At 35.9% G+C, this 13406-nt stretch overlaps 1 protein-coding gene across 2 annotated transcripts in view; it reads right to left on the bottom strand.

The window, feature by feature from the left end:
• Nucleotides 1–13406, bottom strand: part of COL24A1 (collagen type XXIV alpha 1 chain) — a 475258-nt gene that overhangs the window by 357711 nt on the left and 104141 nt on the right. For both annotated transcript variants that reach the window (XM_029948854.1, XM_029948855.1), the window contains one exon: nucleotides 10337–10401. In XM_029948854.1, coding sequence (XP_029804714.1) covers nucleotides 10337–10401 — 65 coding nt within the window. The remainder of the gene's footprint in view (nucleotides 1–10336; nucleotides 10402–13406) is intronic.

Raw genomic sequence — 13406 nt, 5'->3', positions numbered from 1 at the left:
TGATCCTTCACCTTAAAGTAGATGTGCACATGTTCCGAGATGTCCCCACTGAGCCATTTAGTTACTATGTGTGCTTCTTGCACTTGCCCCTGGGCAGCTTCTGTCCTCCCCAGATCCTGTAGCACTTGTTTTATACAAGGGCTAAAGGTGAAGTATTTCTGGGTATGCTTCTCATCTTTAGGAAGTGTGGGTATGCTGGCACTTACATGCTTTTCTCGTATTTTGAGTTTGCAGACATTATCAGTCCCCTAGTTTTGCTGAAAATGGAGTTTCCAGGGTTATACATTATTTTTAAAATCTAGAAATGGAAGTGAGAAGATAATATCTCATGGTTGCAAGTTCATACATTTAAAGTCTATACCTATTTTACAGATGAAGAATATGAGGCCCAAAGAGATTAAATAACCTGGTCAAGGGGCACCTGGATGGCTCAGTTGGTTGCACATCTGACTTCAGCTCAGGTCATGATTTCATGGTTTGTGGGATCGAGCCTTTTTGGATTCTGTGTCTTCCTCTCTCTCTGACTCTCCCCCCACTCATGCTCTGCCTCTCTGTCTCTCTCAAAAATAAATGAGCATTAAAAAATTAAAGATAAATAAATAAGTAACCTGGTTAAAATCACACAGCTGATAAATAGTAGAAATGGCTATGAGCTCAATCAGTCTAGCTTCAGAGTCTCAATCCTCACCTCACCATACTACCCCACAACCACTGTGTTCTCCACATTACCTCACATTCCCTTTGGCAAGCCTCAGGAATTAATCATGGCAGGGTTATTTTCTTCCCACAGACTCTCACAATGGGGAATATTCTCTAAGTGGACGCCAGGATTGGTATCTGAGTGGATTTCTAAATGTTTCTAAATGTTCCAGTTTTAAACTTTCAAATCTTAGTGTGAATATGTTTAACAAATGCTTTGAGCAGATATTGATAGGAGAACAGAGGACTCTTAAGGATAAAAGGCACAGATGAGCGGGGGAGTGGGGAGAACAGGAGAAAGGAAGACTTCTATCAGAGAACAGATTATTTGTTGTTAATTTAGGTCTAGCTCTAGATATCAACAAATTGCAATTTGGATGTTAAATTAAGATAAGTTGTACCAGTAAATACAGCAAAACAATCAACCAAACAAACAAAAAACTTACTTGTCCATAGTAAGTTACTTGTTTCATGAGTGGCCCTAACAGCAAAATCAATCCAGTTTTTGTCACTTAGGAAATCAGTTGTTATGTAAAGAATACTGATTACCAATTAGGCACTTCATTAAGTGCTTTGCATTTTTTTCATTAAGAATTTTTTTTAATTTTAATTTATTTTTTATTTGAGTACAGTTGGCATACAATGTTTCATTAGTTTCCAGTGTTCAACATAATGATTTATAAGTCTATACATTATGCTGTGCTCACCATATGTATAACTACCACCTGTCACCATACAACGTGATTACAGCACCACTGACTGTATTCTTTGTGCTGTACCTTTCATCCCCATGACTTCTTTTCCATAATGGGAAGCTGGTACCTCCCACTCCCCTCCGTCCATTTTGCCCATTCCCTCACCCTCCTTCCCTCTGGCAACTATCCATTTGTTCTCTATATATATTTATCAGTCTGATTCTGAGTTTTGTTTATTCATTTGTTTTTAGATTCCACATGAGTGAAATCATATGGTATTTGTCTTTCTCAATTTGACTTATTTCACTTGTGCTTTGCATTTCTTTAAGGATAAAAATAACAGCAGCATTTACTAATTCTATGTACCAAGCACTGTTCTCACAACTTTATTAAGCCACATAATTCTCACAATAACCCTATGAGGTAGGTACTATTGCTAACTCTATCTGACAGTTATAAAAATTAGGTCACAGAGAATTTAAATAACTTTCCCAAGGTCACCCAAGTAGGAAGTGTAGAGGCAGAATTTGAAAGCAGACAGTCCTCTGGACACAATCTCTCAGCGTGGCAGCTTTAAGGAATACATATGTCCGCTAACAGCAGAACTGATTTTTATCTCTTTGACCTATTTGCTTCTTAAACAGAGAATAAATCATGGTGTCACCAAGACAACCCTTTGCTCTTTTTACTGTAAATACCAGGCCTAATGACTTGATCCAAAACATGATTTCAATAACCACACATGCTGACTCACAAACTTCTTTTCTGGACTTGCATATCCAATTGCCTACTGAATTTATGCAGTAGAGATTAGATGTCCTACAAGTACTTCTAACGCAATATATTTTCCCTCAAATCTGTTCTTCTTACTTTAGTGCCTCTCTGACTGGAGAGCCCCAATACCAAACCACTAGCCAGAGTAATATTTTTATAGTGTGAATTATATCATGCCACTCCCCTGAACAAAATCCTCCAATGGCTTCCTGCTACAGTAAAATACAATCCAAACCCTTTACATGGTGTTATGAAACCTATGTCATCCGCTCCCTTCTCTCGTCGCTTGATCTCATCTCTTTTCATTTCATCCCCAGCTCACTTTGTACCAGCCACAATGGTCTTTTCTTATTCCTGAAAACCACTAACTTCATTTTGAATTCACAGAATTTGCACTTATTATTCTTTCTGCTTAGAATGCTCTAAACCTTTAGTTCATTCAGATCCAGGCTCAAATGTGGATGACATTTCTGACAACAATATCTGAAATATAAAATAGTCATCCATCTGGCCCCAGTGACTCCCCAACATCTTACTATGCTTTAACTTTTCTTCACAGCACTAAAACTTTAGGGAGACATGATTATTAAGTATATGATATATACATAATCATATACATCACATTACATATGTATATATGATATATATCACATTATATACGCATATGTGGTCCATGAGGGTAGTACTTCATCTTGTTTTACTGTCATATTCCAACACGTAAAATAATGACTAAAACAAAGTAGGTCCAAAGTATTGTTTGGATGAATGAATTAATCAGTCCAACTATCTAATGCAGAAACCTGGCAATCACCATTGACACTTCCTTTCCACCCATTCTCCATAGCTATTTAGTCACCGAGTCACAGGCCTTAGTTAAGCTCTCTTTACTCTTAGATTATCATATAAGGCTCCTAATAGATTTCTCTGCCTCTTGTAAGACACCCTTATCTAATCTGTCATCCACACTGCTGCCAGAAAAAACCTTTATAAAGTACAGGACAAAATGAATATTTAGTTCATGACTCTGCTTCCTAAAACACATCAGTGGCTCTCATAGCTTTTAGTGCAAAACTCAAATTTCGTATTTTAACCCTGAGGCTCTAAGTGATCTAACCCCTGCCTGCATTTCTAGTCTTGAATCTCATGCCTTCAAGACAAGTTTTTTTCTTTTTAATTTCTGGTACATGTCAAAGGTGATCAAACCTAAGAGATCAAAACAGGAAGATTTAGAATGTAAGAAAAAAGGATCACTCTCAGCAAGACAGTATACTAGAATTAAAAGGGAATCATTAAACAAGGAATGAAGTATCCATGCTCTTTCAGACTTGTTGATATCTGTTTAAAAAAACCTTTTTACCATTTCCATGCCCTCAATCTTTCATTAACGGATTATACTTCATTATTTAATGCTTATTTATTTTTGAGAGAAAGAGAGACAAAGCGCAAGCAGGGGAGGGACAGAGAGAGAGAGAAAGACAAAGAATCCAAAGCAGGCTCCAGTTTCTGAGCTGTCAGCACAGAGCCTGGTGCAGGGCTCAAACTCAATGAATTGCAACATGATGACCTGAGCCAAAGGCAGATTCTTAACCAACTGAGCCATTCATGCACGCCCCTTCTTTAGTTACTCTTCTATGACTTTATTTTAAAATATTTTGCATTGCTATTCCCATGGAATGGTGAGTCTGTGACACAGTTGATGAGTCTGAGTAGAGTGGCACATTTAAGAATATCCTTGTAAATGCGAGTGGAATGGTGGCTTTATTGCAAACTGTCAAGTTATGCAAGTGAATCATTGAGACCCTCATCTTGATTTCACTTCTTCAAGTCCTTCTTTTCCACCCTTTCCAGTATGGTACCCAAAGTCCACAGGCTACTTGTGTAGTAAAAAATGTAAACTTGTCCAAAAAACAGGCACCATCTGTCCTTCACTCCTGGGAGGTACTCTCTAAAGCTCTTGAACATCCTGTCTGATAAAAATATCTTTGTTTATCTGAGGGTTGCATACTACACCAGATAGTCCCATAATGTGATTTATGGCAAGAGCTTTGGTCAAGTGGCTCAAGAAGACCTGAAGCCTGAGGTCACTACATGGGTAGTCCACCACATCTACATGACAGTGCCCCAGTAAAGACTCAGGACATAAGGGCTCAGGTGAGTTTCACTGGCTGGCAATGTCCTGAGCATACTGTCCCATGTCATTGCTGGGAAAACTGACACTGACTCCACTGAGAGAAGACAACTGGAAGCTCTATATGTAGGACTTTCCTAGAACCAAACCCAAGTGTTACTTCCCTGGGTTGATTTTAATCTATGTTCTTTTGCTGCAATAAATCATAACTCTGGGTATAACAGATTTCACTGGGTTCTCTGAGTCCTTCTAGAAGCATTACTGAGACTAAAAAAGTCATCTTGAGGACTCTCAAACTTGCAGTTTGTGCAATGCCCTCTAATTTACCCTAGCCCTTGCATATTTTACCTTTGATGATATCTGCTCACCCTATGGAATTCTCCGCCTCATTTTTTGGTTTTTGTTTTTTTTTTACCTCTCTTAAGTTTCTTGCTCTATCAAGATATGCGGCTTTTTAAATAATCTCATTCTTTCAGATCCTAAGTATTTCCCTTCATGTTAAATTTACTCTTTAAATTACCTCTACTTTAAGCTTTCAGTGCAATTTTGGTTTGTTGTTGTTTCATCATATATTAATGACAAACACATCCTACTCGATTTACTAATAAAATCAGTCTCCTTGGTCTGCAGAGCTGATGCTAACATATAGGCACAGACATTCCAACTTTGCCTTTCATCTGAAACTTATATAGTAAGCAGCACTGATCATATTATCACTCATTAGGAGAAAATAAATAGGGAGGGGGGAAGAAGAGAGGAAAACAGAAAGAGAGACAGAAAGTGGGGAGAGGAAGGAGGAATAGGAGAAGGGAGGGTAAAGGAAAAACTGAGTCTCAGTAGATGATAAAAGTATGATTCACCCAAGTATTTGACTCTAAATCCGGCGGCTATCTAATTAACTCTGTGGTGGGTGATAGTATTTGCCTAAAGAAGTAGATGAGAGAGCCAATCATTATACTTGTTTTACAAGCACTTCTTTTTGCGAGAGCCAAGGAACCATTTCACCTGTCAATATTCAACAATATTCTATCATAAACTGGAGGAACAACAGTGATATTATGTTTGGCCCTGAAAAGATTCGTGCATTTCTTCATAAGTGGTAGCTTAACAGATTTAAAAGTTTATGCATGTGAGAGGGTTTTCGTTTTTTTAATATTTTTACATTGTCGTACTTGTTTTGCTTGTTGGTGGTGTTTGCTTATTTAATACATTCCGTCAAGGACAGAAATTACATGCTGGTTTTTTTTTCCCCTAGGGAGTGTGTCTTAGGTTTTTCCCTTATTATTTTCCTTACTTTTTTTTTTCCTCTTCTTGTTTTGGTGGTGGGGGTGGTTATGTTTAAATGAAGTTGCTTTTATAGCACCAAAGACTTAATCATCAATTTCCTATATAAAAGGTAGCTACTTTTTGGCACGGACCTCAAGTATACTGTAGTCTAGAGGTGGAATTTAAGGAAAGGTATTAAGCAGGCTGTGTTTCAGCATATGGGCAAGTAATAAATTGTATCATGTATCTTGAATGTATCATAGATAAGCTGCTATATTACAATTGTCACTTCAGATAGCTGTGAAATTAGGTGATTAACTAGTTGGTACTTAACCTTCTAATTTCTGTATAAGTCTAATTACATGAAATAGAAGTGGGGGTTTTGATTTTTTACTTTGCTTTTCTGTTTGGAGTATCATTGAAACTACTGTATTGTAAATGATGGAAAATAATTGCATATGTTAAAAAAATAAATTGTGTTACATTAAAAAAAGTTATCAACTTTTAGATAAAAGGTAAAGAATAATATCAGCTAACAGAGTATAACAAAGTGTGTTGTACCTTAATCATATATCCAATAGGTTAAAACAAATGCAAGATTTAAATTTATTAATAAGGGATTTTAGATTTTTTTTTGGCTGTGTTAAAACTTAAATAACTGAAAACATGGCAAATAACAGATGTTTATCACTGCTCCATCTTAAAATCTTAAAATCTCACTAAGATGAGAATAAGGAAATGTACTTTAAAACTACTTGGAGGGACACCTGGGTGGCTCAGTTGGTTAAGCATCTAACTCTTGATTTCAGCTCAGGTTATGATCTCATGGTTTATGGGTTTGAGCCAACATCAGGCTCTTTGCTGACATTGCAGAGCCTACTTGGGATTCTCAGCCCTCACTCCTCGCTCTGCTCCTCCCCCACTTGCTCACTCTCTGTCTCTTTCAAAATAGATAAACTTAAAATGAATAAATAAAAACTACCTGGGCAAAAGGAATGGCTCAAAGAGACAAAGGCAGATAGAGATATCAACAAATTTTTGAACGATGAAAAGCACAGGAAGGAATTAGTAAAGGTGAAAACACCTCAACATTAAGGGCTTGTGGTGTGTTATTTTAAGTGCAAATGACAGGTGGGCCAATTCACATGACAAAACCCTTTAAAGGCTCCAGAACCTTCAGTGCCAAATCAGAGAGAGGCATGGGGCTTCAACTGGGAAGTGGTGGTGGGGGGGACCTTAAAGACTGTATAAGAAGCTTTGAACACAACAGAAGATTAAAGCTTATTTATGTAGAAATATTGAATCAATTATAGCAGAAGACATAAGAGAAGCACCATAATAAGAACAAGGAAGTTCAGTTAAATTCTCCATAATAGAAGACAAGACAGCCTCTCTTGCCCCTCCATGAACCTCTTTATATCACTTAACTCCATTAACAGAGGCAACTGGGATTATTTTCCACAAGTAAGATATTGAAGAATTCTTCTCTAAAGAAACTGTACAGCCTTAGACATTTGTGTTCCAACAACAGAATGGTCAGCTTAGTTCCTTCCTCAAGGCCCTCTATGCAAAATATACCAGTTAATAGCCTGCCTATGAATATAGTTTACAAACATATTTTTAGTGCCTTACTTACTTAAATGACAATGCAGGTTGTACAGATTAAGACAGGCTAAAACAAAAATTTGTAGGAAACAAAGGCAATGCAAGGAGAAGAGAAGCTAAAAAAGTTACTTATCTTTAGATAGATAAGCATAGATGTTACATAAAAGAAAGAAGAACAAGATGCTATTTTTTTATTTTTTCAAGAACAACCTGATTAAGAAAGCTCTTAAAAATTTAAATATGGTAGAAATAAAAAATTAAATGTTTGGGATACTGACTCATGAAAATCTAATATAAAATAGAATAAAATCAAAGATGGGAAATAGGAGCTAAAAATAAGAATATAAAGAAGTTCAAGCCAGGAGATCCAATACCTGAACAACAGAACTTTCAGAAAGAGGAAATAAAAGAAAATACTAACACAAAGTTCCCAGAAAATGAAAGATGCTTCTACATTGAAAAGGCCTACGGAACACCCAGCACAGTAAGTTGAAAAAAGACCTGTACCAAGGCACATTATTGTAAAACTTCAGAATATCAAGGATAAACAGGTGATCTGAAAGATCTAAAGAGGAAAATAAAATGGTCACATGTATAAAGATTTCATATAACAGATTTCTTAAACTGTAAGCCAAAGGCATTGTCTTTAAAATGGAGAAAGCTATTTATAGCTTAATATTCTACCCACCCAGATTACCCTCAAGCTTATGTGTGAAATAAACACATTTTCAGAAGTGTAATGCACACATCCTCAGGATGCTTATGGATGATACACTCCACTCAGCTAAGGAAACGGATGATTAAAAAGGCAACATGAGTTCTAAGACACTGGATTTAACACAAATGCGAAACATTAACTCTACAGGAAGCTTAGAGACTTCCCAATCCACAAAAGAACAGGAGAATTTTAGTTTCTAGAAGGAATCATCCCCCTCCCAAATCAAATGGTTAGAATATTTGGTATTTTTTTGGAAAATCTTTTTCAAAGAAGTTTTAAAATTCTTTTGGAGTATCTGAGAAGAATTAGTAATAGTGACAACTCCTGATTAAATGTTACGTTATTGTGTCATGCCAATTTACCAAAAACTCTGCTTTAGGAAAAAGCACTTCTAAGTTTCTGATAATACACTACTATTTTCATTTCTTTTTTTTTTTTTTAGCTCAAAAGTATCCAATTTTTGGAAGTCAAAGCAGTTTTAACAAGATTTTCCTTTTTGTTAAGAACTCACAGTAAAATGTTATGGTTATAGAGAGACTAAAAATTATGAAGTTACCCTGAAATAAAAAAGCATTATTTTGTATTCTATAAATGAAATCTTAAGGTTGAAAGATATTATTTCCTTCATTGGTTCTGAATTTTTTAAAAAATCTACTCAAAAATATTCAGTTTTTTTTTTATATCTTTCTTTGCCTGGGTTTTTAACATCTTGATAATGCTACCTTTTGTAAATTATTAAACATGACTTCAGCAGATGGCAAATGTGAAGCAAGAAAATGCGTAGTGAAAAAAGCGTTTTTCGTTGTTGTCAGAGATAGCCTAGATTCAAGTCCTACTGTATGAGCCTGAGCAAGCCCCTTTTTTGAGCCTCAATTTCTTCATCTATAATACCTATCCTGCAGGTTCATTATGAAGATTGGAATAATGTATGTAAGTGCCAGCAAAATATAGACGTAATTAATAACGGCAATTTTCTTTCTTTCTGATCTTCTCTTGGTCCAGGAGGCTTACTTGTAAAGAATTTGTAGACTTTGCAATCAAAACACTTGAGTTCAAATCTTGGTTCTTTCATTGATTAGTTTCTAATCCTCGGGGTAGTTACTTATTCTTCTTAATCTTAGTTTCAGCATTTCTATTGTGGGCATAATTACAAAAACTCTGCGATGAGGTAGTGGTGAATATATATTCTACAAGCAAGGGGTTGATACACGATGAAGTTCTCAGAAGTGGTAACAATGAACTAAAAGATTTGGTTTCTCTCCTCTTCATGGTTAATGAAAGCAAAACAAAGTAACAGAAATGACTTGGTCAAGAATAGCATTTCATGATATTATATGTGACATGTGACCTATTTTTACCATTTCCCCAAAAAACAGAATTAGAAAATGCCTTCCAAGATATATTTTAATTCACCTACGTGCTACTTGACTGAGAATACTATCTACTTATCAGTTTGGTCACTCAGCTACAGCAACACCCCTTTCTTTGTGGGCCCTCTTTCTACCTATATATATATATATTCACTTACTTGTCTTTTTCTTACTGTTATTTAGTTGATTGAGGAAATTGCCAAGTGGCTTGTTGAATTGGTCACTAATTGAAATGTTGGTTTTGTCAGAATGAATAATTTGGCAGCCCTGCTAATATAAGACAGAGGAGTTAAAAAAAAAAAAAAAAAGGAGGGGGGAGGACATGGTGATGTCTGTAGTATGTCTGTAAATTCAGCATAGTTCCAAGGTTTTCTCTTTGACTTTGCCGCTTTAGGTTTTTAACCTTGGACAAGACGTTTGTTTTTACACATGGGGGGAAGAGACACTATCTTACTTAAACTTCAATCACTGACAATTAGGATATTATGTGTCAAATAGAAGAGACTTTTTAAAATGTTGTTTAATAAGCAAATTAACTTGAGAATACATACATTCCTGAAACTTTATCGCCACACTACCAGAACAACTAGGTAGTAAGCGAAAACAAAACACTGAACTATTTTCTAAACCTCTCCATTTAAATCAAATAAAATCCCAAACCCGATGGTATGCAAATTTTATTTTGTTTCTTAATGATGTAAATCTAGATGGAACATTTAGTATACGCTTGTGTTGTTTCAAGAAGTGCAAAGGTAATTCAGTCGCAGCTTACCACCCCCAAGAACTCCCACTTAAAATGAAGTCACAAGCAAAGCCTTTTCACTGTACAAAACTTCCCTTTTATAGAGAGTTTGCTTAAAAATGTAAGCAATTTCACAGACGGAAGATCTGAGTAATTTCTTAAAGGTCATATTTCCCCCCAAAATTGGTTTCTTCACCCTTACATTCTCATTGTACTGGGTAGAATTTTTTATTGTTTTGTGTTGAATTTAAGGTTATGATAATTTTAAAGTCATATACTTTTGCTGTTTGGAAGCAGAATTTTTATATAAGCAAATAAATAGCAAGGTAGCTTTCTTACCTTGTTCTTGTGCATGACCAGCACCCTTGACCACACATAGCACAATAAGATGAAGAAGTAGTTTCCTAAAAAAGAAAGGGGGGGGATGGGATTTTAGTGGATATTTACAACCTCTAAATCATAGAAAATCTAAAATGAACTCTAGTGCAAGATTAAGAAGTAAACTATTATTTTAATTAACACAGTATTTGTTATTCATATTGGTTAAGAGCAAGGGCTCTGAATTTAAATTCCAGCCTTGCCACTTACTGTAGGACTCAGGAGCACTTTTTATTACCCCAATCTTTCTTCATCTGTTGAGTCTATCTCATAAGTTTTATTTTTAAATTAAAAAATTTCACATAAAGCATACAAAATGGTACCCAGCACACAGAAATCATTAAATATATATAAACAAATATAAGAGATATTCTTCTTCTTATTATTATATATTATTGCAAATTATCATACATGCAATTTTACACAAAGTAACATAAGTTTACACAAAATAACATAACTTATAGTCCTTTAACCACAGTGTTTATAAATTGATGGAAACAGTGATTTGTTTTTTAGAATGAGAGAAAGAGCAGAGCATGAGCAGGGGAGGGGCAGAGGGAGGGGTGGACGAGTGGAAAGAGAGAGAGAATCTCAAGCAGGCTCCATACCCAGTGCAGAGTTGGAAGCAAGGCTCAATCTCATGACCATGAGATCAAGACCTGAGCCGAAATCAAGAGTTGGATGCTCAACCCACTGAGCCACCCAGGTGCCCCAACCATGATTTGTTTAAATGAATGTTTATATGTAAAATACATTTTTTTAATTTTTTATGTTTATTTACTATTGAGACAGAGAAACAGAGCATGCTTGGGGGAGGGGCAGAGAGAGAGAAAGGGAGACACATAATCTGAGCTGTCAGCACAGAGCCTGATGTCAAGCTCGAACCCACAATCCATGAGATCATGACCTGAATCGAAGTCAGACACTTAACCCACTGAGCCACCCAAGTGCCCCATGTAAAATCTTTTTGATTATCATATCAAAGCCATTTGAATGTCACTTGTACTAGATTCATGATACTTGATTCAGTTCTGAAAACAACAATGGCCTGCAGATGTCAACATTGAACATTTTTTTAAAATTTTTTAATGTTTTTAATTTATTTTTGAAAGACAGATAGAGACAGTGTGAGTAGGAGAGGGTCAGAGAGGGAGGGAAACACAGAATCTGAAGCAGGCTCCAGGCTCTGGGCTAGCTGTCAGCACAGAGCCTGATGCGGGGCTCGAACCCACAAACTGTGAGATCATGGCCTGAGCTGAAGCTGGACGCTTAACCGACTGAGCCACTCAGGCGCCCCAACATTGAACATTTTGATTCGTAGTAATAGTGAGCACTGTACTCAATCACTGTGGATCAAAAAGTTCATTTATGTTGATAGCTGAGAAAAAAATATTTTGTGATTTGTTTTGTATAACCAAGCTTTTGACAGATTTTGTTAAGTAGTCTTCATAATTGACTATATCTACCACCCAAGTGAAATTCACAGATAATTTCAAAAAGTAATAATAAACTTGCTGAAAACAATATTTTATTACCTGATTCTGTTTTTTATTCTAAACCAGGGATTCCTCAAATGACATTTCTATAAAATACAGTTCTGTAATGAGTGATTACAAAGCCATCTGAAAATCATTTTTTTCTTCAAGTTCCTGGTATACTAAAAGTAATTGTTGGTACCTTTCCTATTTATTACCAATAATAAATGTTTTTATATTTATCAACTCATATAAGGAGCATGTTTACATAACAAAGATAATCTTTTACAAAGTGAGCCAACAATATATGATTATACTATTCTCTTTGATAAAATGGAACTATCATTTGTATTAAAATGGTCTTAACCATATCTTAGTAAAAAATGTACACTCTATGGTCATGCTCAGTACAGAGCACAGCTTGGATAAGGCAATTTTGATAGAATACTTAAAACTATCATCAACTCTATAAATGAATTAACTGAATAATTACAGAAATCTCAACTGATATGGGCAAACAGCTGAAACACACATTTTAATGAAACATAAGGAAGATTCTCATGTGTGGTGTCATCCATGTAAAACAATGCGGTTACTTTGCTAAAAGAACCCCTTGAAAGGACTTGTGAAAAATGTAGATTCTGGGCTTGCCTCAGAGATCATGAATAATAAATTGGGACTGAATCCTCAGTTTGGATACATTTTTAAGTAGGCGATTCCAATCTAGATTGTGCATATACCAAACTCTGAGAAAAAAACAATTTAGAACATGTACTACTTATAGTTACATTGTTTTTAAAACACAAATATTATTTTGCTTAAATCACATATATCTCATTTATGACACAGCATAAGATTATTTGGCCCTTGTTTTTTGTTTTATCCTTTTCTCCTGCTCTAGATCAGTGGTTTCTAACTTTACTATGCATCAGAATCACCTGGAGGGCTTATTAAATTTTGCTGGGCTCCACCCTGGGAGCTACTGACTCACTAGGTCTGGGGTGGGGGGTGCGAATTTGCATTTCTAATGAGTTCCCAGGCACTGCTGATGCTGTATGTCTGCGGTTTCCAAGCTGAGGACCACTGTTCTTGGAACAGATGATGCTCAAGAGATGATGACAAGCCTGTTTTGGATCTGTTTTTTATCTTCACGGCACAGTGGAATCAGCTGGAGAGTTTTAAAAACTAATACTTGGGTCCTGCCCTCCTACCCCTGCCCCCCAGAGATTCTGATTTTAATTTGTCTGTGGCTCAGAGATTGTTGAACACTCCTCAGCTAATTCTACCGTGCCAACAAGTTGAGGACCTCTGTGTGAGACAAAAACGGTATCTCTAGTTTCTCCAGGATGGATTTCAGTGTGATGTAGAGTTTGAGTGAAAAGAAACTCTTTTCCTTTCAAATTTCTATTTTCAACAAATAACTGACAGAATATATATCAATGAGACTAAAAAGTAAGGATTAAAATCACCGAATGAGGGTACATCAGAATTACGCTGTCTTAGCAGAAAATGGAATGTGAAAGGAAACACAGGGCTAATCTGGCTCACTTGGAGTT

This window comes from Suricata suricatta, chromosome 8 (assembly GCF_006229205.1).
Source record: "Suricata suricatta isolate VVHF042 chromosome 8, meerkat_22Aug2017_6uvM2_HiC, whole genome shotgun sequence".
In the NCBI taxonomy this organism is placed as follows: Eukaryota; Metazoa; Chordata; class Mammalia; order Carnivora; family Herpestidae; genus Suricata; species Suricata suricatta.
This window is presented reverse-complemented; position numbering and strand designations above follow the sequence as displayed.